Below are 27,717 nucleotides of genomic sequence, written 5' to 3' on the forward strand. Positions count from 1 at the left end.
ACAAGAGCCGTTTTGTTCCTCATCTTGTGGGTTTATGTTTTGACAAGTCTTGTTTTTTAAGCATTAAAAATGTAAGAATGTGGTTATTGTAATGCAAAGGAATTTTTAGTATAATGTAATCTCGTTATATTTTTCACATTATTAAATGTTTTATTATTGATAAAAACTATTATATTTAAAAATATTTTTATTGTTAAATAATTATAAGCTCATATCCGCCCAATTCTGAAACAACCTTTGCTTATAAAGTTACACTAGACTATAGTATGTTAAACTACTAGTTTGATAAACTATACTCTCATGTTGTTTACAGGAATTAAAATCATACAACAAGATGTTCCAAATGAGACAGTGCCTTACTGTCCTTCTTCTGGTTGGAGCCGTGAAGTCACAGGTCAACCCTGGTGAGTGAAATGTAGAATAATTAATAAAATTTCTAAATTAAGGGATGAACAGTTTTTAATTCATACAATTATATTGTGCAAATCGTATGGGCTGTGAATTTTATCAATACAATAGCTCAGAAAAATCATTTAAAAAAGGCAGTTGTGGTTGTCAGAACCTTAACATAAAAAATACAGAATATATATATATTCTGTATTTATATATATATATATACTAGTAGGTGCATACATGCAAAACACGCACACCACAACATCGTGGTAGCACACATGACATTAAAATAATACAATAAACATTCCTTAAAGTTGTCATGAAACAAAAGTTGCAATAGCCTTTTTTTTCCTATTGTGACGTATATCTGAGTGAAATGGCTTCTTGAACAAGTAAATTTGTAGGGCGGGATTTGATTTTGTCCATGGGGAATTGATTGGATGGTTGTGGTTTGCTATTGCGGTGATGTCATGTGAGTGACTGTAAACATCATCAGAGAAGAGAAGAGATGAGCTGCAAGAGGGAGGGGACGTTACTTTGATTAAAGATTACGAGGACACATGAATTATAAAAGAAAAACAATGATGTGCACGTACAATAATCTATTTAAAAAATACTGCAATATTCCGTTAAAAACAAGAATTGTCCATTTAGATTTCATGCTGACTTTAACAACATAATATATAACATAAAACCCTAATGTACAAAACTTTTCACTGTAAATTAAAAGATGACTTGTACTTTTTTTACTTCCAAAAATTGTTGAAATGTCCCGTTAGACTACAGCGTTTACCGTATATTGTAAGGGATCTTACCATTGACCAACTAACAGGTTTTTACTTGGCATTTTTAGTCTTTTACTGTTAAACTTATGATCATTGTGTGCTCTTGAGCCGACAGATGAAAACAGGCATGCCATTGACGTTAAGTAGGTGAGGGAGGAAGCTACTGTATGCTAGGGGTCCTGTGTCCGTTTAAATGCCAAGGCTTACAAATCAAATTTAGAGGGATGTGAAGTATTTTTTTCCAATTTGCACTCCTGTACAGTGGAGTCTATTATTGCACCACTCATATAAAGTGCTGCCTTAAGTTACAGTGGTGTTGTTATATACAGTATACTGTATATAAAACTAAAAACTTTCTCCCTACAAACTATTTCTGGTTCCCACATTCTAAGAATATTAGTTTATGGTTACAGAAAAGTGGAAACTAAAGAAAAGAAAAGAAAAGAAAAGAAAACAGGAATCATAACGTTAGAGGAATGTTATGTGTTTACTGGCAAATAGTGTGACAAATAATAATGTATATGATTAAGTTAGGCCTCCTTTGCAGCAACTGTAACATCGATATAATTACATTTTTTTTTAAAGAGAAAGAACTACTCAAAGCTGAGAAAGCCCTTCAGTTCATGGTGAGCTTGTCCTGGCCTGAACATAAAAGTCTCTCTGTTTTCTACTGAGGCCTCATGGATGGGGTTGACTGGTATTTTGGGTATTTGCTTATAGGGTGTGGATTCGCATTGCAGAGGTTGTGTGACCACCTATACGCACAACCTCCTTGGAGTAGCTCCTGCTGCACAATGCCACCTACTGTGTAATAATTATTTGTCTGGTGAGATGGCCTCACGCCTGCACCCCTTAGACTTTAAGATATAAAAAAAAATGTTATGGGTTCAGTCCCAAAAACTACAGCTGACCCAAGAACCCAGGATCATTTCGCCTTCAAGAAAGGTCAAGTTTCTTTCAGGAAAAACTGCCTGTGCTATTACAGAAGTGTCATCTTCACCTGGCCCATTTTAGGAGGACTTAAATTTCCACCCAGCCCGCCTAAAAATCCAAATGGATTAGTTTTACAGTCCCTTTATGAACTTTGAAGTGTCAAAGTGGTAGTTGCCTGGCCTGTCAATGGAAGGACAGAAATATCTCAGATTTCATTAAAAAGATCTTAATTTGTGTTTTGAAGATTAACAAAAGTCTTAAGGGGTTGGAATGACATAAGGGTGAGTAATTAATGACAGAATTTACATTTTTATGTTAACTATCTGTAACGTAACTGCTCTAAGACACAAAGGCTGTGAATCCAAACACAGCTTTATTTTAAAGGGTAATCCACAATCGTTGTCAAAAACAGGCAAAAGGTCATACACAGGCAAGCAGTCCAAACAGGCAAACAAGGCAGGAGAGACAGGCAAAAGGGTAATCCACAGAACAGGCAAGTAATCCAAGACTAAGAGACAAGAAACCAGGGAAATTGCTCAGAAATGCCGTGTTACAACAAACAAGACTTCGCAGTGAATGACAGAATGAACATGATATATATAGGCTGAGGTAATGAGGTAAATGAGGTGCAAACAATGAGTGCTGATGAGTCCGGGCAAAGGATTATGGGGGATGTAGTCATTGATGGAGTGACAGTCCGGGGTGGAGTGCCCTCAGGTGGTAATCAGGGGCACTCTCACTGGTGATCGTGACCAGGGATGGAAATTAGCACCCGCCACCAGCCAAATGCGGGTGATTTTGTGTTGTGGCGGGTAGATTCGCTTCACCTACCGGCCACCGGTAAATAAAAATAGCATAGCCGACTGTTTCAGCTGGACGGCGGACACTTTTAGAGGAGTCACACCTTCAAAAAGAAATGTGCCGTTACAAATCAAATTCACAATATGCAGTAGAGAAGTTAATTTGCGCGTGGTTGCGTTAAGCGGCTTTATTGCCATAGCGGCGGAGTCTCGAGAACATGCGCTGGAAACGTGCGCAGTTTTTTAAAGACATATCGAGCTTGCGTCGCATCCACCGTTTGAACGCAAGAGGATCTCCAGATATAGAGCTGAATAGAAAAAAAAGGTATCAATGGGTCTGTCCAGTAACTCGTGATGAACCTCAGGCGAACTGCACACTTTATGAGAAGCATTTCAGTTGCTCAGACTGACTGACTTAAAGCAGCAGCAGTGACACAGAGAGAGACCGGATAGCTGGACCGAATGGCTTCAGCCAAGTGCAAGCAAAACTCACGTAGGCAGGCTATCTGACGTTTCACATGGGGTTTATTATTAGCGCCATTCCCATGCACTAATGGGGTAACGTTAGTTTGCAACACTTCACTGACAACAGCGTTATTGAATGGAAAAATAAACGATAAAGAGCAACAGAAATATATAAAGCATAAATGCAGCTCACAGCTCGTGCTCCATCTAAGGACTGCCCACTCAGCGAGTGAGTAAAATAAGTGCCTTCCCCCTTAAAGGAGCAGCACCGAATTGTACTTGTTACAAGGTATAGGTCTATTGTTTTTTTAAATGGATAATATATTTATATAATATTCCATACATTATCAGAGCTTGGCAGACAGAATTATTATATATTTTTAGACAGGTTAATTAATAGATTATAGCCTAATTAATGTTATTATTAATGTATAATTTTAATCATACATAATAAATAATCCTGCCATATAAAGTTTGCCCTTTATTAAAATAATATTTAGATAAAAATTGGACAAATAATTACATAATAACAGTCAAAATTTAAGTAAATTAATACAAAATTTAACAATTTTGAATTTCAGAATTGTCAAAAAAGTGATTAGTGGTTCAGAATGACTGCTTAAAGGGACAGTTCACCCAAAAATGAAAATTCTGTCATCATTTACTCACCCTCAAGTTGTTCCAAACATGTACACATTTCTTTGTTATGTTGAACACATTGGAAGATTCATTCCTACTATGGAAGTCATTGGTGCCCCCAAAGCAGCCTGGGTACAAACTTTCAGCAAAATATCTTCTTTTGTGTTCAGCAGAACAAAGAAACTCATACAGGTTTGGAACATCATGAGGGAGAGTAAATGATGACAGAATGTTTTAGTTTTGGGTGAACTATCCCTTTAAAGTGCACCAAATAGGCTTTAGAAATAAATTAAATAATCAAATGTAAAATAATATAAAAATGTTACATTGTCGTGAATGGGTGTCCCTTATTTTGCCACACTGAAGGTGGCAACCCTAGTATGTCGTCAACACGCTTCAGAAGATGCCAAAACTAATAGTTTCATTGTTGGGACTAAAAACCTAAAACTGGAAGCCATAAAAGACCACGAATCATCTAAATGCCACATCCATTAATCTGCCCTACTCATTTAATGAAATTAATATCAGTTCATGGTTTGTGTGTGTATAAGAGAGAAAGAGAAAATGCCAGTATTTCATTGAGACTTGAGATTAAATAAACTGCTGAAGTATTGTAGAGCTTGTAGTATTAATTTTCACATGCAGTTACACATTGTCGGTTAAAAACAAGAAATGGCTGGTAAAAACATTGAGTGGCTGGTAGATTTTGAAATCCACCAGCCACAGTGGCCGGTGGACAAAAAATTTAATTTCCATCCCTGATCGTGACACTATCCCTTTAGTTTAACTTGAAGTCCAAAAATAATGAAACTAAATCTAATAAATAAATAAAGATTATACAGACATTAAAAAAAACTGGAACCAACAAAAATGACAAAACATAATAAAACATTTTTTTACTAAAACTAAAATGAAAATATTGTCTGGCTATCACCAGACCAAGCTCAATTTAAGATTGAACATTGGTCTGGGGAGTCTACTATGTATTTTCTACTGCACAAGAGGCGGGATAAACGAGCATCGATCCATCGCTTCTCTATCCGTCATCGTGTTAAACCTGCCAATAGCATGCCAGGTGGATAAGCCAGTCTGTGATTGGTTGCCGCAAAAGTGTAACAGAAGCAGTAGAAATTAATTTACAGGTTTCCAGACTGAGCTGCCAGGTGAAATCAAGTCGCCGGCATTACCCAGTCTAGTGAAAATATATAATATAAAAAAAAACATTAATTATAAACTATTAACAAAAATGTGTATATCAATGATAATAAAATATCGCTGAAATGCTGGAACATGTCGCCAATATGTTCCATTTAACCATCTTAAATGTTATCCTTTGATAGCTGTATGTAGGTACCCACTGGGGATGACTGGAGGCCAAATTCAGGATGAAGATATTTCTGCTTCCAGCCAATGGTCAGAGTCCACTGCAGCTCGATATGGCAGGTACACCCAACAATCTGATCACACACTGAAAACTGATCAGAAACACTAATAGAAATAATCCTTTCCTAGGCGTTCCTTTTCAGCTGTATCCCTTTCTATTCCAGATTGGATTTTGATGATGGAGATGGGGCATGGTGTCCAGACGTCATGGCTGAACCAGACCGTCTAAAGGAATTCCTGCAGATTGACCTTCGTACTCTCCATTTTCTTACTCTTGTTGGCACGCAGGGACGGCACGCAGACGGAGTGGGCAATGAGTTTGCCCAGCGATACAAGATTAAATACAGCCGGGACGGCACCCGCTGGGTCTCCTGGCGCGACCGTCAAGGTCGACAGGTGAAGTGGCAGTGTTATTTTTATCAATTCTATTGAGACTGAGATCTTTCAATTCAATTCACATTATTTGCATAGTGCTTTTCACAAATACATATCGTTTCAAAGCAGCTTTACAGAAAATGCATGTGTCTACATTACAATTTAGAGTAAGAGGTGACTGTGTCCAAGTAATGTCCTCATGTCAGAAATGTACAGTTCTAAGATAATACAAATCATGCAGTTAAATAACATCATTATAATATTAATTTAGGCAGAAACAATAATCTCATTATAGCAGTTATTACAAGTTGTGATCATAATGATTCATACAGTATATGCAACATTTGGAAGTGGTGCTTGTTGATTCAGCGTTTACATTATCTGAAGTTGTGGCAGGGGTTGGTGTCATCTCTTCAAAGGTGTTGGGTCATCTGAAATCTTCGTAAGAGGCTGAATCCAAGCTGGAGCTGGCATAATCTACCTCGGGATGGATAGAAAAGCAAATGGAAAATAATTAGCGTAGCTGCTGTTCATAACATTTCAAGCAAAAGATAATCATGTGCATTTCATCTGATATAACTGGAGTACAAAGTTATGAGATGTATAGTGTGAATGCTAGGCTAAAGAGATGTGTCTTTAATCTTAAACTGGGAGACTGTGTGTCTGAGCCCCGGACATTATCAGGAAGGCCATTCCAGAGTTTAGGAGCCAAATGTGAAAACGCTCTTCCTCCTTTTGTGGACTTATGACCTTAAAGGGGTCATCGGATGCAAAATTCACTTTTATATGGTGTTTGCATATAAATGTGTCTTTGCAGTGTGTGGACACAACCACCCTACAATGATAAAAATCCATTCACTCCTTTTTTTAATCCTCAAAAAGCCTAAAAACTCTCAATAATCAAGCCGTTTTAATTTTCTGAGCAATATGATGTCATATTGCTCCTGCTCCGCCCACAACCACTGACGGACTGTCCCATATTAGCATTATTATTAGCATATTTTCGCCCTCAACCGGTTGTAGACTTTCTGCCAAGGCAGCACTTCACATGTCTACATGCCCCACGGAAGAGAGGGGTGGGGTGAACAGTAGCTCATTATCATGTAAAGAGACATGCACCGAAATGGGTCGCTGTGAACAGAGGTGTTTTTGAGGAGATAAAAATGTTGTTTTACACAAACATTGAGGAATTTTAACCAATGTTACAGACTTTACATGAAGACCCTAAAGAATCATACCAACTAGTGGAAAATGGGCATCCGATGACCCCTTTAAAGAGTCAGTTATTGGTCAGTAGCAATACTTTGTAATTGATACAGAACTTAATAGGTTACCAGTGTAGAGATGATAAAATTGGTGTTATATGATCATATTTTCTTGACGTGGTAAGAACTCTATAGCTGCATTTTGGACTAACTGTAGCTTGTTTATTGAGGATGCAGGACAGCCAGCTAGTAATGCATTACAGTAATCCAGTCCAGAGGTCATGAATGCATGAACTAACTTTTCTGCATCAGAAACAGATAACATGTTCCATAGCTTAGCAAAGTTTCTAAGGTGGAAGTAGGCTGTTTTTGTAACATGAAATATGATTTTCTAAAAAGACAAGTTGCTGTCTAATATAACACCCAGGTCTTTAACTGTAAAGGGATGAAGTAACAATAGATCCTTCTATATGCAAATTGTATTCTGAGAGATTATGTACGTTTTTTGTCCAATAAGTAGTAATACCTCAGTCTTATCAGAATTTAATTCAGAAAATGACTGGTTATCCAATATTTTATACACTATATTGCCAAAAGTTTTGGGGCGCCTGCCTTTACATGCACATGAACTTTAATGACATCCCATTCTTAATCTATAGGGTTTAATATGGAGTTGGCCCACCCTTTGCAGCTATAACAGCTTCAACTCTTCTGGGAAGGCTTTCCACAAGGTTTAGGAGTGTGTTTATGGGAATTTTTGACCATTCTTCTAGAAGTGCATTTGTGAGGTCAGGCACTGATGTTGGACGAGAAGGCCTGGCTCGCAGTCTCTGCTCTAATTCATCCCAAAGGTGTTCTATCGGGTTGAGGTCAAAGCTTGTCATCCATGTCTTTATGGACCTTGTTTTGTGCACTGGTGCGAAGTCATGTTGGAACAGGAAGGGGCCATCCCCAAACTGTTCCCACAAAGTTGGGAGCATGAAATTGTCCAAAATGTCTTGGTATGCTGAAGCATTAAGAGTTCCTTTCACTGGAACTAAGGGGCCAAGTCCAACCCCTGAAAAAAAAACCTCCACCAAACTTTACACTTGGCACAGTCAGGCAAGTACCATTCTCCTGGCAACCATCAAACCCAGCCAGACAGAGAAGCGTGATTCGTCACTCCAGAGAACACGTCTCCACTGCTCCGGTGATGCTTTGCACTGCACTTGGTGGTTTAAGGCTTGGATGCAGCTGCTCGGCCATGGGAACCTATTCCATGAAGCTCTCTACACAATGTTCTTGAGCTAATCCGAAAGCCAGACGAAGTTTGGAGGTCTGTAGCTATTGACTCTGTGCTGCGCCTCAACATGTGCTGACCCCGCTCTGTGAATTTACTTGGCCTACCACTTCGTGGCTGAGTTTCTGTTGTTCCCAATTGCTTCCACTTTGTTATAATAAGTGAGGAAATTGTCATGAATGGACTTATTGCACAGGTGGCAACGTATCACGGTACCACGCTTGAATTCAGGTCCTGAGAGCCATTCCTAGGTGCTTGATTTTATACACCTTTGGCCATGGAAGTGATTGGAACACCTGAATTCAATGATTTGGAGGGGTGTCCCAATACTTTTGGCAATATAGTGTATCTTTAACACACTCTGTCAACTTGGATAATTTAGAGATTTCATCTGAAATATTTAATTTGCAATAGGTCTGTAATTTGCCAATTCATTTGGAACTGTAACGGTTAGGCCTATGTTCTATGTTCTGTCCTGTTATAGTTCCATTTTCACTCTGATCGATCTGTTACTATTTGCCTTATTTCCTAGTTTAAATCCTCGTTTGTTATTTAATCCCACACACCTGTTCTGTTTCATCCCTGTTCTGTTTCATCCCGATTAGTAGATGGACAAACAAAATGGCGGCGCACACGTTTGCAGCAGCTTTGCTCTCCGAGTGGTTGTTTCTTATGTCTGTCCTGTTTGTTACAAACGGCAAGATTTACTAAGGATTGGGATGTTGTGTGGTGAATTGCATTTCACCAAGAACTTTTATAGCGAGTACCTCCCGCCTGAGATCGTTCAACCAGCGGGGTGTCCGTGGATCACTATACCAGGCGGAAGATGCAGAAGGAGGCACAGGGATCGACGGCAGAAGCGTGACTGCAGAGCGGGCGTTAAACCCGGTTAAGGAAATATCCACACAGGCCAGCGCTACCCAGCATCTTCCTGACTAATGCCAGATCGCTCTGCAAAAAGATGGATGAGCTGGCGAAAACAGTGCTGAACTGCTCGATTATGGTAATAACAGAGATGTGGCTGCACTCGGATGAAGCTTGTGGGGGGGTGTGGTTTAACGAAGTCTGTGATGGGAGAGAGAGTCAGAGGACGAGCGGCACGTAAGTGAATCAAGGCCAAATGAGAAACACCTGTCTCTTGTTTCAGTGATTGGCATGGAAAGACTTTAAACGAGGTTTTAAGCCATTCAGGAAATGAGGACTGGAGAGAGAGAAGCTGGAGACGCATTGGGACTCGAACAGGCCAAGAGACGGACGTGCAGAGAGGAACTGCCAAAGCTAAACCGATGATACAGAGACTGAGTTTATTTGAAGTGGTGCGATGTGCACATTTGTTTTGTGACCTGAGTTAAGAATAATAAATACCTGTTCTGAGTCCCAAGCCAGCCGACCTCCCTGTCTTCTTCCTTATACACACACAAACTTTGTTACAAAGCTATCATACTAACAGGCCACACAGTGCTCCGGGCTGATAGGAACAGTGAGTCTGAGGGGGATTGTGCATCTAAACAGGTGGTGTAAAAATGCTACAGTGACTGAAAGACACAGCTCGTGTACATTCCACCCAGTGCTAACACTAATACAGCATTAAACATCTTGCAAATTACCATCAATAAATTGCAGTCTGTGCACCCCGATGGAATCTTTATTATTGCTGGGGACTTACATTGATAATGTCACTGTTGAGAAACAGATCAAATATTATCAAAACAACAAACCATGGATGACCAGGGGTGTCAGGCAGATGCTGAAGGACAGTGACACTGCATTTAGGTCCAGTAACTTGGATTTATACAGTTTTGCCAGATCCAACTTAAAAAGAGGCATTACAGAGGGAAAAGCAGCTTACAGGAGAGAGATAGAGGGGCATTTCAGTGAGGCGCATCTGGCATCCAGCACCTCACAAACTTTAAGGGCTCCAAAGATCTGGACATCCGCACCAGTAGTAATCTGGCTGTGGAGCTTAATCATTTCTTTGCACATATGGAGGTGACTGAAGTAGAGGCTGGGCCCACACCAATAACAGTTATGGACAACTTGGCACTCACTGTGAGTACGGATGGGGTCAGGAGAGTGCTCCGTGGTGTGAACGCCAGGGAACCTGATGGTCCTGAACGGTATTCCGGGAGAGGAGGGACTGTGCAGACCAGCTGACTGAGGTTATTTTTCCATCTTCACCCTTTCTCTGTCCACCTGTACTGTTCCTAAATGAAATCTTCCACCATTGTGCCCATTCCTAAGAACCCATCTGTCAGCAGCCTCAATGACAACAGACTGGTAGCGCTTACCTCCACTGTCATGAAGTGCTTTGAATGGCTGGTGTTAAAGCACATTAAGCGCTCGCTCCCACACAGTTTGGACCAGCACCGAATCACATATAGAGCCAACAGGTCAACAGGAGATGCCAACAACACAGCCCTTCACACTGTGTTAACACATCTGGATAAATCCAGCTCATATGCGAGAATGCTGTTCGTGGATTTTAGCTCTGCATTTAATACCATCCTCCTTAGAAGAATGGTGTCTGAATTCCACAGATCAAGGACTTTTTAGCAGATCTGCCACAGTCAGACAGGTTGGGATTCCATCACTCCTCAGTCCTGGCCCTCAGAAAAAGTGAATAGTTCACGTCAAAACCATTCACATCAGCCGCGACACGAATTTGCGACGTCTGTGACGTTTCAGAGCTCCAACATTCCAAAACATTCACGCCAACATGGACCCTTCATCATCCAGTGAAGATGAGCTTTTCATTTTCTTTAAAAGACCGAAAAGAAGGTTTTGGGTGCACCCAGTCTTAAAGAACAGAGAGTCTGAAGGGGAGTAAGCTAATCTTTTACAGGAGCTAAAACTTTATCATGGCCGGTTCTGCACTTACTTTCGAATGTCCGTGGGACAATTTGAGGAGCTCATCCAAACAGTAGCACCGCATTTGATGAGACAAACCACAAACTTCAGGGAACCGATTGATCCAGAGCAGCTATGTTTCCAGCTATGTTTCCAGTTGAGTCACAATGAATGTAAACATTTAAGTGCCACAGTCGTACTGACGAAACACATTCAATTTCTATAGTTGCGGACACAATTGGGTTTAGAATTTTTTTTTTACAAAAAGGTTATGTTATCGTTGTCTTTAGCATATACAGTGACTTGCATGTACTCCACAGGAGCTGTAATCTCGTGAGAAATGCGATACCTGGCAAACGTTAATGTTGGACTGGACATTTTGTCACCTTTGTTTCCTTGTATGTGATTGGTTGAAACCTTTTCTGTCGTTGTGACAGTTAAAAAATATCGACATCGAAGCGAAAAAAATGTACTGCAAAAAAAAAAAGTTTTTTCGCCGCAGCACATGTGCGTTCAGTGTGGAAGCACTCATTACACAAACAGCTGATCAAAAATAAAAAACCATTGCGCAAATTATTTGCGCGTCAAAATCGCGTCCAGTGTGAAAGGACCTTTATACACTCTATTCACCCATGACTGTACACCAATCCATGACAGTCATCCCCTGGGTGTCTATTTAAGCCCTTAGTTTCCTGTGTTTCATTGTCCAGAATTGTTTTATGTTGGTGTGTACTTGTGACTCTCCTTGTTCATTAAAAGACTCTTTGTTTATCTTTGACTCGTTTGTGTGTGACTACATGTGACAGGATCTAATTGTGGTTTCTTTATTATGGAGGCTCAATACATGCCAAGAGGCTTAATAACTGATCTTTGATGTGATTAGTTGAGAAGTTAAAGGGATAGTACATGCACGTTAATTTTAATTCTGTCATCATTTCATCACACTCATAACTTTCATTGTATGGAAAGAAAAGGTAGACAGGTTTATACTGAGCCCCTAAAGGGACATGGGGGAAATGAGATGGAAGGAAAAATTATATTTCAATGCTTTTGCCTTCTCTCACAAAACTTTTGCATTGTGCTGAGAAAATTAGCATACGCTTGTAAAACATTTTTGATGGAAATAATACGAGGTAGGAAGAAAAATGCAAAAGTGTTTAAATACAATTGTGTTCCTTATATCCATGTCTCTTTAGAGGCTCCATAGGTTTGGAATAAGTGAGTAAATGATGACAGAACATTTATTTTTGGGTGAACCATCACTTGAAGCCTTAAAGAATAATGCTTATTGTGAAATGTAATTTCATGGTCTTTGTGTTTTCATCATTATTTAGATAATCGAAGGGAACAGTAACGCCTATGATGTTGTGCTTAAGGACCTGGAGCCTCCCATTATTGCTCGTTTTGTGCGTTTCATGCCTGTGACTGACCCCTCTATGATTGTGTGTATGAGGGTGGAGCTCTACGGCTGTGAATGGCTTGGTAAACTATGTTCTTTCTTTCAGAAACATTCTTTGTACAAGTACTCAAATGCAGGCTGTGGCATTAACAAACCACTAAAATGTCTAATCGCAAAAATGCATTAAAAAAGCTACAAGCATTTGCATTCACATTCTTGTGTAGAATGTGTTCCATTATGGGATTGATTCAGCCTATTTAAGGAATAGTTAAAAATTGACTCTCTGCTGCAGATGGTCTGGTGTCCTACAGCGCCCCTTCTGGCCAACAGATGAATTTCAAAGGCCAACAAATCTATTTAAATGACACTGTGTATGACGGCGCCATTAGTTACAGGTAGAAGATCCAACGCACTAAACACTAAAGCAAATATCACCACTTCATTCACACAAATTAAACAACAAGTTTTCTTTTTCTTTCAGCATGACAGAAGGCCTTGGACAGCTCACTGATGGAAGCTGGGGTTTAGATGACTTCACTAAAAGTCAGGTGTATGGTGCCTGGCCAGGCTATGACTATGTGGGCTGGACCAATGCTAGTTTCCCTAGTGGCTCAGTGGAGATGACATTTGAGTTTGACCGGGTCAGAAATTTCACATCAATGAAGGTTTGTCTGATCTACTGGAATAAATCTGCATCTATATGTCCCTTGTGAAAAAGTAGTGTTCTTAAAGGCACAAAATGTGTTTATATATATTCTGACGATGAATGTATCCAAACAGTTGCTCACCTGTCTAGTAAAACACATAATATATCAAAGCGTCTTTGATGTTTCCATGGTTTCTACTAAATAAAACGGAAATCAAGGGTGACATGGGTATGATGTCATTAATTGGCAATGCACGGACATGTTCCGTGTCCTAGTTAAAATGACTTATTTCTCTGTTTTTAAACATTCGTACACATATTTTGAGCTTTTGACTAACATACTAAAGCACATGTAAAGTACTTTATTATAATTTTAACTGTATTGTGTAATTTGATATTACATTTAAAGTAAATATATTTTAAATAAACTAAATTGCAACTTAATCCTTATAAATATGTAATTGCAAATATAGTTAAATACATGTCATACAAGTTTCGTCACGTTGCTTCTGTTCACTCTTGAATGTTATTTTGCTTCTTTTTTTAAAAACTTTTTGAAGTTTGAATTTGCTTACTAATTATGTTTCCATGGTTCCTAATTATGTGTGTTGTTTAGTTGCTCACTTATTCTCCATAGCCTATATGACATTAAAGTATATTTTAATTTACAATTAATGCTTGTCGTACATTTAACAGTATCCTAGATTTTAACCATATTTCGAAGACAATAGCAATCATGCAAATATTAGAAAGTATATTATTTCATAATAATACGTTTCAATATAAATCATACGTTTTCTTAATAAGGACTGTTAAGTATGTATCATTATTACTATTTTGTATTGAATGGATATTCTTCTGTTTAAATAGGTCCACTGTAACAACATGTACACATGGGGAGTAAAAATATTCCGTCAGGCCATGTGTTACTTCCGTTCGGATTCAGACTGGGAGCCCAATCCTGTGTTGTTCAAGCAGAAAGCGGACAACATCAGTCCAAGTGCTCGGTTTGTCACGGTTGCCCTTGGCAACCGCATGGCCAGCGCAATTAGGTGCCGTTTTGTATTCAATGGCATCTGGATGATGTTCAGTGAAATTGCTTTCCAGTCAGGTAATAGAGGGTTTAATCACACTGAATTTTCTTTCTTTCATCTCTAGCTCTCCTTTTCTTATCTGTTCACTTTTTCATTATTCATTTTAGCACATTAAAAGCCTACTAAAAATAAAGTAGGCCTACTGCTACAGTTTAAAATGCCTTTCACCCAAATTCACCTTTCAGATACAGCGATGTACAACACCTCTCTTGTTCCTCGTAAACGTAACCAAACCCCAGGTATTTATCCAGGTAAATGGTATAATTATTTTACATACCATTCATAATTCTTTGTGAATAATCATCTGCTCTTGCATGGTGCCATTTGGCAGTTGTACAGTACAGTATGAAGTTGCAGGCAACAGCGCCCCCTGGCGTTCATTACTTCATGCAATGGCCACATACATTTAAATGAAATACATTTTTATACACTAAAAGATCAAGCAGAGGTTTAGCAAAATAAAAATGTTTTAAAATAATTATGATGGGTCTGATACACTGTATATGAATGGGAGAAATCATAACAGAACTTTTTTATAGAATCATTGAGACACTCAATAAAGCTGTATGAAAGGTTGTCAATTTGCACAAAACTCATTTGTATCATCTTTTCCATGCTAAATATTCTGCAGGGGATGATCCCACTCACAAAACTGATGACAGCAGCACAAGAATCCTAATAGGCTGTTTGGTGGCCATTATTGTCATTCTGTTGGCCATCATTATTATCATACTATGGCGGCAGGTCTGGCAGAAGATGATTGAGAAGGTAAGATTATCAACTTCAAACGTTAACCTCTACTTTATAAACCTTTTATAAGGTTTGTAGCCTGCTGTGCATTTCCTGAGCATAACATGACTATTGGTGATCTTTTTCAATAACATGTATGTAACACTTACAGGCCTCTCGGCGCATGCTTGACGATGAGCTGACTGTGCGTCTTTCTGTTCAGAGAGAGGCATTCGCCAACCGTCACTCCTCTCTGTCAAGTGATGCTGAATCCAGTTCCACATATGAAAGGATTTTCCCCATGGGATCTGACTATCAGGAGCCATCACAACTTTTACGGAAACTACCAGAGTTCCAGGCTACGGAAAACCTTGGTTAGTGTCAGTGTCACATTAAAGATTCTTGAATTTTTTTTTCCTATTCATTCTAGCTCATTATGTGTATGTAGTTAAAGTTCCGCCAAAAAGGAAAATACTGTCATCATTTACTCACCCTCATGTCACGCCAAACCTGCAAGATTTTCTTTCTTCTGTGGAACACAAAAGACACTATTTTGAGAAATTTTTTTCTCCATACAGTTGAAGTCAATGAGCCAAAATCAATGAAATATCAAAATCATAAAAATCATGGGGTCATTAGTTAGATTACTCAATATGTCACGGGGCTATATATTAAGATTACTTGTCTAGCCAGTTTTAAATTTCCACAATTTTGACACACCAAACTATATAAAAAATATAGTTTTTGCTCAAAAGTTTCAAACCCCCTTGCAGAATCTGCAAAAATGTTAATGATTTTAAGAAAATAAGAGGGATCACACAAAATGCATGTTGTTTTTTTATTTAGTACTGTCCTGAATAAGATATTTTACATACAAGATGTTTACATATGGTTCACAAGACACAAAAATAGCTGAGCCTGGATGATCCATGGCTGTTTTCTTTTGTTTTGTGATGGTTGTTTCTGAGTTCATTGTTTGTCCTGAGCAGTTAAACTGCCAAACGTTCTTCAAAAAAAATTATTCAGTTTTCCAGCATCTTTTGCATATTTGAACCCTTTCCAGCAGTGACTGTATGATTTTGAGATTTTTCACACAGGACAATTGAGGGACTCAAACACAACTATTAAAAAAGGTCCAAACATTCACTGATGCACCAGAAGGAAACACGATGCATTAAGAGCCGGGGAGCGGGGGTGAAAACTTAGTGAATTTTAAGGTAAATTGTACTTAATGTGTCTACCGGAATACATACGTATCTTCTGTTGCTTCCGAAGGGAAGTACTAAATGAAAAAAAAGAAAAGAAAAAGATATTTAAACAAAAAATTTTTTTTTAATCAAAAGTTTTTGCATTGTGTTTCCTTCTAGAGCATCAGTGAATGTTTGAACCTTTTTTAATGTAGGATTTAGGATTTTTCTGAAGAACATTGGGCAGTTTAACTGCTCAGGACAAACAAGGGACTCAAGAACAACCATCACAAAACAAAACCCAAACAAACAACAACAAACAAAAAAAACATGCAGTGTATCATCCATGTAACGCCAAACAGTATTAAGAATCAAGGGTACATAAACTTTTGAAAGGGGTCAATTTGATAAAATCTGCAATTGTTTTGTCTTGTGGATGTAAACATGTTTTATGTAAAATATCTTATTCAGGACAGTACTAAATAAAAAATGACATGCATTTTGTATGATCCCTAATATTTGGTTAAAATCATTAACATTTTTGCAGATTCTGCAAGGGGGTTTGAAACTTTTGAGCAAGAGCACATTGTTCTCAAATGTTAGGCCTGCAAGGAAAAGTAATGTTAGTTATGGTTAATATTAAAACATTTCTTCACAATTTCTTCATAATCTTCACACAGCTGTTTTCCATACAATGACAGTTCAGTGTGGCCTTGTCTGGACAAAAAACACTAGAAATCACCATAAAAGTATTCAACTAACTTGTGCTTTATTCCAAGTGCTCTAAAGAGATATAAAATTGCTTTGATGAACAGCCCGAAATTTAAAGTGTTATTCACTGAAAATCTCTCAATTCAAATATGGCTTTTTTCAACGTATCATGTGAGGCTGGACATCAATGACACCCAGGGGTGCAGGAGACATTTTCAAAGTGGGGGGGAACAAACTGTAAACAAAAGCCTAGATAGTAAGATCAGATTTCTAGATATCGGACCACCAATTCAGCCTTACTGTCGGACCTCCACTTCAGGTCTGCGTTGTGGTCGTGTCTAGCGCAGGTCCTCCATCTGATCTAGATCCGGCAGACTACAATATACCTCTGGATAAACAGAGAGATTAATATTAGCGTAGATGCCATTCTTCTTATGATGGAACGAGTACAGGTGTTGTGGGAAGTGTTCCCGGTTCCGGCTGACCTAATTTATACAGCCTTGACAAGAAGTTTTAAGTTCAAAAGATTACCTGGTACTCATTAGATGAACAAAAGTTTTGAAGTTGACTTTAAATGGAGTGAATTAGTTTAAAATGTTGAATGCAATAGGTTGCCTTATTTTTTCAAGTTGGCTCAATTTGTCTTTTTAGTTGTCGTGACAAGATGTTTTCAGTTCAAAAGATTACCTGTTACTCATTAGATGAACAAAAGTATTTAAGTTGATTTTAAACTGGAGTGAATTAGTTGAGTTAACTTTGTTGAATGTGATACTATAGGTTGCCTTATTTTTTAAAAGTTTTTTACAGTGTATGGTTGTGTTACAGCAATGATCGATGCCCCTTCCGAACCCTCTACGGCCCACCCTACAGATGAGGTCCCACACTACGCAGAGGCAGACATCGTGAGCCAGCAGGAAGCCTACAGTTACCGTGTCACTGTGGTCAACATGCCCTTATCTCCAGGAAGGGATGGTGCTCTGGAGGAGTTTCCAAGGGAGAGACTGACTTTTAAAGAGAAACTTGGAGAAGGACAATTTGGAGAGGTTGGCGAACAGTTCTCTTCGCCAAAATGCTATTCGTGGTCAAGTTATTTGTTATATGTGTTCATACCTACCGCAGGTTCATCTGTGTGAAGCTGAGGGAATGCAGGAATTCATGAAGGACTATTGTGATGACATCAGTGATGAGCCCATGCTTGTAGCAGTCAAGACTCTTAGAGAGGACGCAAATAAAAACGCAAGGTAACACACAGGTGCAGGTGTCCCGCAATCGATGTTACGTGCCTGTTGTTGCTGAGAAGCACTGCTTTTTGCTTTACAGATGCTGTCCAGCCATTTTAGGACAGTTTAAACTTTCCTCAAGGAAATCTACATTTTCAGGAACGACTTCTTGAAAGAGATCAGGATCATCTCACGATTGAGAGACCCGAACATCATTCGCCTGTTGGCGGTGTGCGTTGAGAGCGATCCGCTGTGCATGATCACGGAGTACATGGAGAATGGAGACCTCAATCAGTTCCTGTCCCGTCATGAGTTGCAGGATGAAGGAGTTCAGGCTGGTGACTCGGCTACCATCAGGTATAACAGACTAAAAAAAAAGAGGAAACATTTTCTATGAAGCCCATGCTTATAATGAATTATAGCCCCATTTATACAGTTGTGGTCAGAAAATGATACCAGCACCCCTGGTAAATATGATTAAAGATGGCTGTACAAATAAACCTACATTGTTTATTATTTTTATCTTTTATTAAAAAAATTCAAAAAAATCTAACCTTTCATTGAAGTAAAAGAATTGAAAGTGGGGGGTAAATCACATTATGAAATAAATGCTTGGACCCACTTTATATTAGGTGGCCTTAACTACTATGTACTAACATTTTAATTAATCATTTGATACAATGCCCTTATTGTGTACATACTGTACATGTTTTACATTGTACTTACATTTTTTAAATTACCTGCATGTAATTACATCTGTAATTAATTTCTGTAATTACATTTATAACTACACCGTTGACACATCCCTTACACCTATCCTTACCCTTAAACTTACCCATACCCCCACACCTGTCCTAACTTTATCCGTATCCCACCTCAATATCAGCAAACGTGTGTTGCAATACAATATGAGCCCAAGTACATTGTACTTATTTTTTGATGTACTTATTTTTTGATGTAAGTACATAGTAGTTAATATATAGTTACCTCATTTAAAGTGGGGCCAAATGCTTTTCACCAAAACATGTTGGCGATAATTATTGGCACCCTTTTATTAAATACTTTTTGGAACCTCCTTTTCCCAAGATAACAGCTCTGAGTCTTCTTCTATAATGTCTGATGAGTTTGGAGAACACCTGACAAGAGATCAGAGACCATTCCTCCATACAGAATCCCTCCAGATCCTTCAGATGTTGGTGCTTCTTCTCTTCAGTTTACCCCACTCATTTTCTATAGGGTTCAGGTCAGGGGACTGGGATGGTCATGGCAGAAGCTTCATTTTGTGCTCAGTGACACATTTGTGTGTTGATTTTGGTTAGTTGTCCTGATGGAAGATTCAACCACGGCCCATTATAAGATTTCTAGCAGAGGCCATCAGGTTTAGATTTTTTATCTGTTGGTATTTGCTAGAATCCATGATACCATGTATCTGAACAAGTTGTCCAGGACCTCCAGCAAAACAATAGGCCCACAACATTAAAGATCCAGCTGGATTTTTAACCATGGGCATGGGGTACATTTTATCCCTGTTTTCACCAAACCCATCTGGTGGGTTTTCTGTCAAAAAGCTCTTAATTTTATTTTTAGTTTCATCTGACCACAGAACCAGGTCCCTTTTGAATTTCCAGTCGTATCTGACAACTGAATATGCTGGAGGAATATGCTGGAGTTTGTTTCTGGATGAGCAAGGAAGATTTTTCTTGAAACCCTCCCAAACAACATGTGGTGATGTAGGGTTTGTTTTATTTAAAAAAAAAAATTTAGGCTTTCTGACCCCAAGACCAGAGGCGTCGGACTGGGGTTAAAACCAGTACTGATTACCAGAGCCCCAAGGGGAGAGGGCCCTTGAAAAGTCTGGAATATATTTTAACATAGAACATGGGGGCCCATCAGGACTGCCTATGCATAGGGCCCGGGAAATGGGAGTTTTCAATACTTTAGCTATTTTCCTACAGCCACTTTCTATTTTGTGAAAGGTTAGATTTTTGCAATTTTTTTTAATGATTGATCAAAAGGATAAACAATGCACATTTATTTTAACAGCCATCTTTGATCATATTTACCAGGGGTGCCAATAGTTCTGACCACAATACCTATTTAAAAGTATTACTATTCTATAAATATACTTATGCAGACTCATTAAGTCCTACGCTGCATTATAAGAACAGTTATAGTTACATTTATATTATTTTTTATAATTACTTATAAATCATGCATTTACTTTTTTTAATGTGCATGCTCATAATCCATTATACACTGATTTATAAGTACACTGTAAAAAAAAATCAGGTCTCCAATTTAAAATTTTCTAGTGACCGATCATATCTAAATTTTTCAGTTGGCCAAATGGAATTTCTGTGAATTTATGCAATTTAATTCAATTAAGATTGAAGAAATTCAGTTTGGCCAACTAAAAAATTTAGATGTGATCGGTCACTAGAAAATTTTCAATTGGAGACCTGATTTTTTTTCAGTGTATTAATTAGTCAGTTCTATGGTTCTATGAATGAATTTATAAAGATGCAGCCTGCATTGCTATAATGTTATTATATTATAGTAATAATGACTTTTTTAGTACTTCAGATTTCTGACAAATAAGTGATTATATTATTATTAATAGCCGTGTTGTACTTATTGTGAGTAATAATACAGTTACTAACCTCTATAAATTTGATGGCTTTTAAGTAAAGTGAAAACGTAGGATATAATTTTCCTAAAGCAAATTTTAATAAATCAGGAAGATGTGCTCATAATACATTTTAAGTTTTTTTATGTATGGTGTTGTTAATTTAATTTAATACTCATAAATCAGTGTATAATGGATTATGATAATGCGCATTGAAAAAGCAAATGCATGACTTAAAAGTAATTATTACAAAAATTATAAATGTAACTATAACTGTTCTTATAATGCAGTATAGGTCTTAATGAGAAATATATATATATATATTTATGGGGCTATAATTAACTATAAGCATGGGCTTAATAGAAAGTGTTACCAAAAATGATTCTTTGGACCAAGTAACAAAAAAAACCTCTAATTTGTTACAGCCAAATTATTAGTATTAGTAGTAGTAGTAGTAGTAGTAGTAGTAGTAGTATTTAAAACAATATCTATGTTTTTTTTTAAAACCTTAAATTTTTATTTAATATTCATTAAAACATTTATTTTTGCAAAGACTAAAATATTCATACAAAGTTACAAATATAAGTACAAATATAAAAGATGTTTTCAAGACCATAATCAATATATTTTCTGTAGACAAAAAAAAACATTACTTAATGTAGGTCAGTATAATATATTTTGGGGGTTTTTACATTACTTACTTTCGCCATAAAAAACAAAAGCAAAATTTGCTATAATAGGAAAGTAATTTTTGCTTACTTAGTATGGTTGAATTGGATCATTGAAGGTCAGAAGACATTGCTTAATAAAGTGAGATTAAATACATTAAATATATTTGTATTATTTAACTATTGCAGGTTTGTGCAATATTCTGGGTTTACGTTTGACAAATTGTATTCATTTTGAGGAATACTGAATCTGTTTTTGAACAATGCCTTAAACAACACAGGCCCCACACTACACAGAGATGATTAAATGCATGTTCGGGTGACGCCATGAACCAGAAAGCTATAAAGCATGCTCAAACAGTGTACCGCTAACTGCTGTGTCTTCAGTAAGCGTGCATGCTCTGTGAAATCATCGTCTTATTTGGTGTTGTTTGTCTATCAGTGATATACACATATACAAACAACAGTTGAGATTGTGTGTTCATCGCTCCCCACGCTACATTACGGGTGGGGATACACATGATTTGTGAGTTGTTTGTTTGGGAGCGGAGTGGAGTGGAGCATGCACAGTCAGCTCCTGCCTGGCGCTTTTTGCTGAGGGAACTCAGGCTCGCGTTCCAATTCATGGGGATTGCAAATGGATTTGGAAATGGAAATGGAAATGGAAAACCTTTATCGGGGAAGGGGGAGAACATGTACCTCCCCTGACTGAGAAACCGGTTTCTACAGCCAGAATTTTATCATTCCAAAGAAGGATGGGGGGTTGCGTCCCATTTTGGATATGTGTCATCTGAACCAGTCAATCATGCAGCTCAAGTTCAAAATGTTAACCTTGAGATAAATCAATCGTGCCACAGATCAGATCCAAGGACTGGTTTGTCACGATAGATCTCAAGGATGCATACTTCCATATATCCTACACAACACAGGAAGTTCCCGAAGTTCGCTTTTGGGGGCGAATAGTACCAATATTGGGTTCTTCCTTTCTGTCTAGCTTTATCAATCCTCACTTTCACCAAATACGTGGATGCAGCTCTGGTGCCACTTCAACTTCAGGGCATTCGCATTATGAACTACATCGACGATTGGTTGATTCTGGCTCAGACGCATCAGCTGGCGATTTTGGCATTGAGATGTCGTTCTGGCCCAAATGAGAGCCAGAGCGCTCTGAATCTGAATCTGGGCAGAGTATGGTTCTCGGAATTAGTGTCTCTCCTTGACGGCTCTTGGGAGATGGGAGATTTTGGTCAGGAGGGATCTTCTGTCACAGACAGGGGGCTCAATATTTCACCCCCACCCAGAACTGTGGAAATTGTGGGCTTGGCCTCTGAAGGGGGCCAGCTCATAGGCTCTGGTTTCTCAACTGAGGTTGTTGAGATCATTCTTCAATCCAGAGCTCCCTCCAAGAGGAAACCGTATGCCCTGAAGTGGATAATTTTCCCTTCTTGGTGCAGTGGTCGTCAACTGTACCCAGTTAACTGCCCTGATGGTACAGTGCTGGAGTTCCTGCAAGAGTGATTCACTGCAGGGTTATCCCCGTCCACTTTAAAGGTTTATATGGTAGTCATAGCTGCTTACCACATTCCATTGGGTGGAATGTCTTTAGGGAGAGACCCCTTTGTAACACGTTTCCTCTGCGCACATTGAGGCTGAGGCCTGCATTACGCACTAGAGTGCCAGCTTTTTGATCTGGCTGTGGTTCTCCAAGGCCTGTCCCCGGCTCCCTTTGAGCCTAATGAAAATTTTCCAGTCAAGTGTTTGACTCTCAAAGCGTTGTTCCTCTTAGCTATCACTTCTCTGAAAATGATAGGATATTTGCAAGCTCTGTCAGTTGCCCCTTCGTGCTTGAAATTTGCACCTGGAATGGTGAAAGCATTTCTTCACCTGAGACCAGGTTACGTTCCCAAGGTCTCAATGTGGCTAGATCTATTGTGCTGCAGGCCTTCTGTCCTCCTCCATTTCAAGATCCGGACCAATCTGCTATGTCCAGTTTGGGCTTTAGATGCGTACGTCCACAGAGCTGTCTTGTGGCGTAAGTCAGAACAGCTGTTCAATTGTTTCGAAACAAGCCAAGGATGAGAAAGTGGATAGTTGAAGCTATCTCTCTTGCATATGAGTCGGCCAGACAACCTTCCCCTGTGTCAGTCTGTGCTCACTCAACCAGGAGTATGGCTGCCTCCTTCTGTCAGGTGTATCACTTCAAGAGGTTTGTGATGCGGCAGGATTGTCCTCACCACACACATTCATGAGGTTTTACAACCTGGACCTGGGCTCCCAGGTGCTCTTGTCCTAGTGCTTTGTTCATGATTTCACACAAGAAAGACACTTGTCTTTACGGTGCCATGGGTATAGACGTTCCCACAGCATAAGTTCTCTTGAAAGGGAGCGCCTTGGTTACGACCGTAACCTTGGTTCCCTGGAGAGAGAACGAGACACTGCATCAACCTGCCATACTTCCTGCATGCTTCCTGCATACTTCCACTCTGTCGCGCAGTAGAGAAATTACCATTTAGACAGGAGGAGAAGCTCGCTGGCAATCTTTTACTGTCTACTAGGCATAAGTGGAGGCATAAAGTCCGATAAAGTCAAGGGAGAAGCATGGGGAGAAGCCCACAGAGAGCCAAAAGCAACGGGACAAAATATTTCAACAACGTGATTCAGATTTCACTTTGCACAACTACTAGGAGACTTACAACTGTCAGACAGGTTGCTCACGTCACATCTACGTCATCAAGCTCAGTCTGAGGCTGCGCAGTACACTCAGCCATCAGGAAGTGAGTGCTTCTAATTGACTTCACTTTATGGAGTCGCTGTGTCCATTTCTTTTACTGTCTATGGTTTGGGCATGCTTTATACGGGACGTCACCCACCTCTGACATCCTGTCACTCCATTAGACTGATTTCACACATGCTTCACGACGCAATCACACAGAGCGTTCCCGCAGCGTCTTGTTCCCTCTTCAGGGAACCAAGGTTACAGTCGTAACCAAGGTGTTTTGGTTCATAAATAGATGGATTTTTTTGCATAAAATACTGAAAATGTCTTTTTTCTCTCTGTAGCTACAGAATATTGATCAACATGGCCTCTCAGATTTCCTCTGGAATGAAGTATCTGTCATCCCTGAATTTTGTTCATCGTGATCTCGCTACACGCAACTGTTTAGTGGGCACAAATAACACCATAAAGATCGCTGACTTTGGCATGAGCCGAAACCTGTATCGTGGAGATTACTACCGCATACAGGGAAGAGCTGTGCTCCCCATCCGCTGGATGTCCTGGGAGAGCATCCTACTGGTAAGCCTGATGGAGTCAAATATACAGTGCCAATAAAGGGATATTTCACCCAAAACTGGAAAACCTTCAAGTTGTTCCAAACCTGAGTTTCTTTCTTCTGTTGAACACAAAAGACGATATTTTAAAGAATTTTGGTAACCAGACAGTTGACGGTAGCCATTTACAGTATTTTTTTTCCTACTATGGAAGTCAGTGGCTACCGTCAACTGCTGGGTTACCAAAATTCTTCAAAATATCGTCTTTTATGTTCAACAGAAGAAAGAAACTCATACAGGTTTGGAACAACTTGAAGGTGAGTAAGTGATGACAAAATTTTCATTTTTGGGTGAATTATCCTTTTAAACTCACATCTGTCGGTTTGACCATGTGTGTTTCTACAGGGTAAATTCACCATGGCCAGTGACGTGTGGGCATTCGGGGTGACCCTGTGGGAGATTCTAACCCTGTGCAAAGAGCAGCCGTATGCCCAATTTACTGACGAACAGGTGATTGAAAACAAGGGCGAGTTTTTTAGAGACCAAAACAAACAGGTGAGACTTGCAATGCATGCAGTCATAATAATGGCAAGAATAAACCATTTTCATGTACAGCAAAGCTGTTTCAACCTTTATAGATCTAAGACATCACCCATCAGAGACCTACAGAATAAACAATCTCAGTAATACAAAAATGAACTTATTTGATAACAATATTCCCTTGTGTAATGCTTAATAAATTTGTAATTTCCCACATTTATAAATATGTATTATATTTCTGTTAATTAATATTATATTTTAATGTTAATGTACTAGTTTATTGACTAAATATTTTTATTTGCACATTAATTAATAAATAAATTAGTTAATTAATTCATTTATTATTGTATTTTATTATTCATTTGTATTATTCTATTATTATTTTTGGTATTTTATTATTCCTATATTTAAATATAAGTAGAAAATTGGCCCCTGGTTAAAAAAAAAAATTTCTGCATGGTGGTAAGCTTATTTTTAAAAGCTTACTGAATAAGTTATGAGCCCCGCACATGAGTGATTCTATAATTGGAGATACATTTTGCATTTCAAAAAGTTAAGGAAAACAACTGTTCACTAACATAATTTCTTTCCAGTATCTTATTGAAAACATTTTTCATTTTAATAATTCAGTGCTTGCCAAACACAAGTTACTTCCTTTTTTTAACTTATTTATTGTTTTACTTATTGATTTATTTCTTTATAGTTTGTCAACACTGCCAATTCTGTTACACACAACATTGTTACAGTAACAATTGTCACAGTTCTGTTGACAGTAACAGAATTGACCATATAAATTTGTTTAGCCAAAAACTCCACTTGCTAGCATTAACACTAACACACAAGAGCAAATGGCACTAATGAAATCATGATAAGACTTTTAAACAACCCACTGTGTGATCAGTGATAAATTCTGTTTTCCTTTTGATACTGTGGTAACAATTGTGACGTTTCACAAAATAACTCTTGGTGTAAGAACTTTTTAGATTAATATATTTTCTCAGAGAGAGCACACAAACCTTTCAGTGCTTTAGATCTTATCAGTGAGGGGAAAGTGACATTGTGGGAGATACGTATATACGGGAACAGAATTGACACATTATTTATGGATACACATTTTTTATTTTAAAACAAGTTATTTAAACAAAGTTATTTTAAAACAATTTAATGTTTTAGAATTAGGAAAATTACTGTTAAGGGCTATTGTAAATAAAATAAATGAAATATTACCAAAAGAAAAGTCAAATAAAATATTTTGATTACACGATGATACATGATTCATTATTCATCAAGAAATCATGATTTTCAGCTAAGACACTTTTTACAGAAAATATTATATTGTTATGGCCTGTAACATCCTGTGATCCATGACAATGAATAACAAATTATTTAATTTATTTAAAATAATACATATGGACACCAAATGTACACTGCAATTATAGAATCACCCACATGACATGCAAACAAACAATATATAGACTTATCGTGGCCACAGATTTGTTCCCACGACTTGTTAATTTGTTCCCTCGCTTTAGTAAATTGTTGCCATGTTAAACTGATTGAAATTGAAAACAAGGAAGCAAATTATTACAATGTGGCCACGATTTAGTAAAATAAGGGAACAAAATATTTTGTGAGCAGTGAGCACGATTTACTTAAAATGAGGGAAAGAATTAGTAAGTCGTGGAAACAAATTGTTTGTGGTCACGAAATACATATTTTTTCCCCACATGTCATGTGCGGTGCTCCATAAATATCTGTGAATTTTTTCCCCTCCAACACCTAAAAATAGCTGCCACTGCAAGATGAGTCAGGAAAAATCCATGTAATAACTTGGAAAAAACAAAAGGTGTCAGTGCTGAGCTATTTTTTTTAACCCCTCAGGTCTATCTGCCAAAGCCGGCCTGCTGTCCTGATTCAGTGTACAGCCTCATGCTCAACTGCTGGAGGAGAAATGCCAAAGAAAGGCCCACGTTCCTGGAGATCCACAGCACACTAATGGAACAACATGACTACCATATTGATGTATAGAGCAACTTTTCCCCACACATTCAACCCTCCTAGGTTTTTTTTGTAGCTCTTAAGAACAATTTCAAGAGATGAGAGAAGTCCAGCTAAATGTAATAGCAACATTTTTCTTATTTCAGTATATATGTATAATAAGAAAATCATACATACATTTGTATACATATTAAATGTTATATGTTTCGAAAATGTAATGGGAATAATGTTTTGTAATTATTTTAAAATGTTATTTGGTGCTTTTTCACTACTTTTGCAATTGTTTATTAAATATACATATTTGCTGACTTATTTGGAAAGGAATTATTCTTAATTTGGGAAAAACAAAAATTTTATTTCCTTATGAAATATTTATGCTTTCTTTCTGTTGATATTTTCAATGTTCGGGATCTGGGAAATATCATAAAGTATGTTGGAAAAATGTTGGAAATGTGTATATAATCATGTGAATAGTAACATCTCAGGTTAAGGAAAATACTGACCAGCTTTTTTTCAGAGCTGATC

General features: G+C 38.1%; 1 protein-coding gene across 1 annotated transcript; it reads left to right on the forward strand.

Annotated features, from left to right (window-relative positions):
• Positions 1 to 334: 334 nt before the first annotated feature.
• On the forward strand, positions 335 to 27,501 carry ddr2b (discoidin domain receptor tyrosine kinase 2b; the record flags this gene model as incomplete). The annotated part of the gene is made up of 16 exons (XM_079819019.1): positions 335 to 404; positions 5,356 to 5,458; positions 5,563 to 5,794; positions 12,439 to 12,586; positions 12,796 to 12,898; positions 12,985 to 13,168; positions 14,020 to 14,260; positions 14,429 to 14,482; positions 14,875 to 15,011; positions 15,145 to 15,346; positions 17,696 to 17,913; positions 17,990 to 18,111; positions 18,250 to 18,447; positions 24,445 to 24,679; positions 25,060 to 25,209; positions 27,076 to 27,501. The coding sequence occupies 16 exons, from the start codon at positions 335 to 337 to the stop codon at positions 27,220 to 27,222; spliced, it is 2,544 nt and encodes an 847-aa protein (XP_079675145.1). The 3' UTR covers positions 27,223 to 27,501.
• Positions 27,502 to 27,717: the final 216 nt, after the last annotated feature.

This window comes from Gobio gobio, assembly GCF_949357685.1.
Source record: "Gobio gobio genome assembly, chromosome: 6".
Lineage (NCBI taxonomy): Eukaryota > Metazoa > Chordata > Actinopteri > Cypriniformes > Gobionidae > Gobio > Gobio gobio.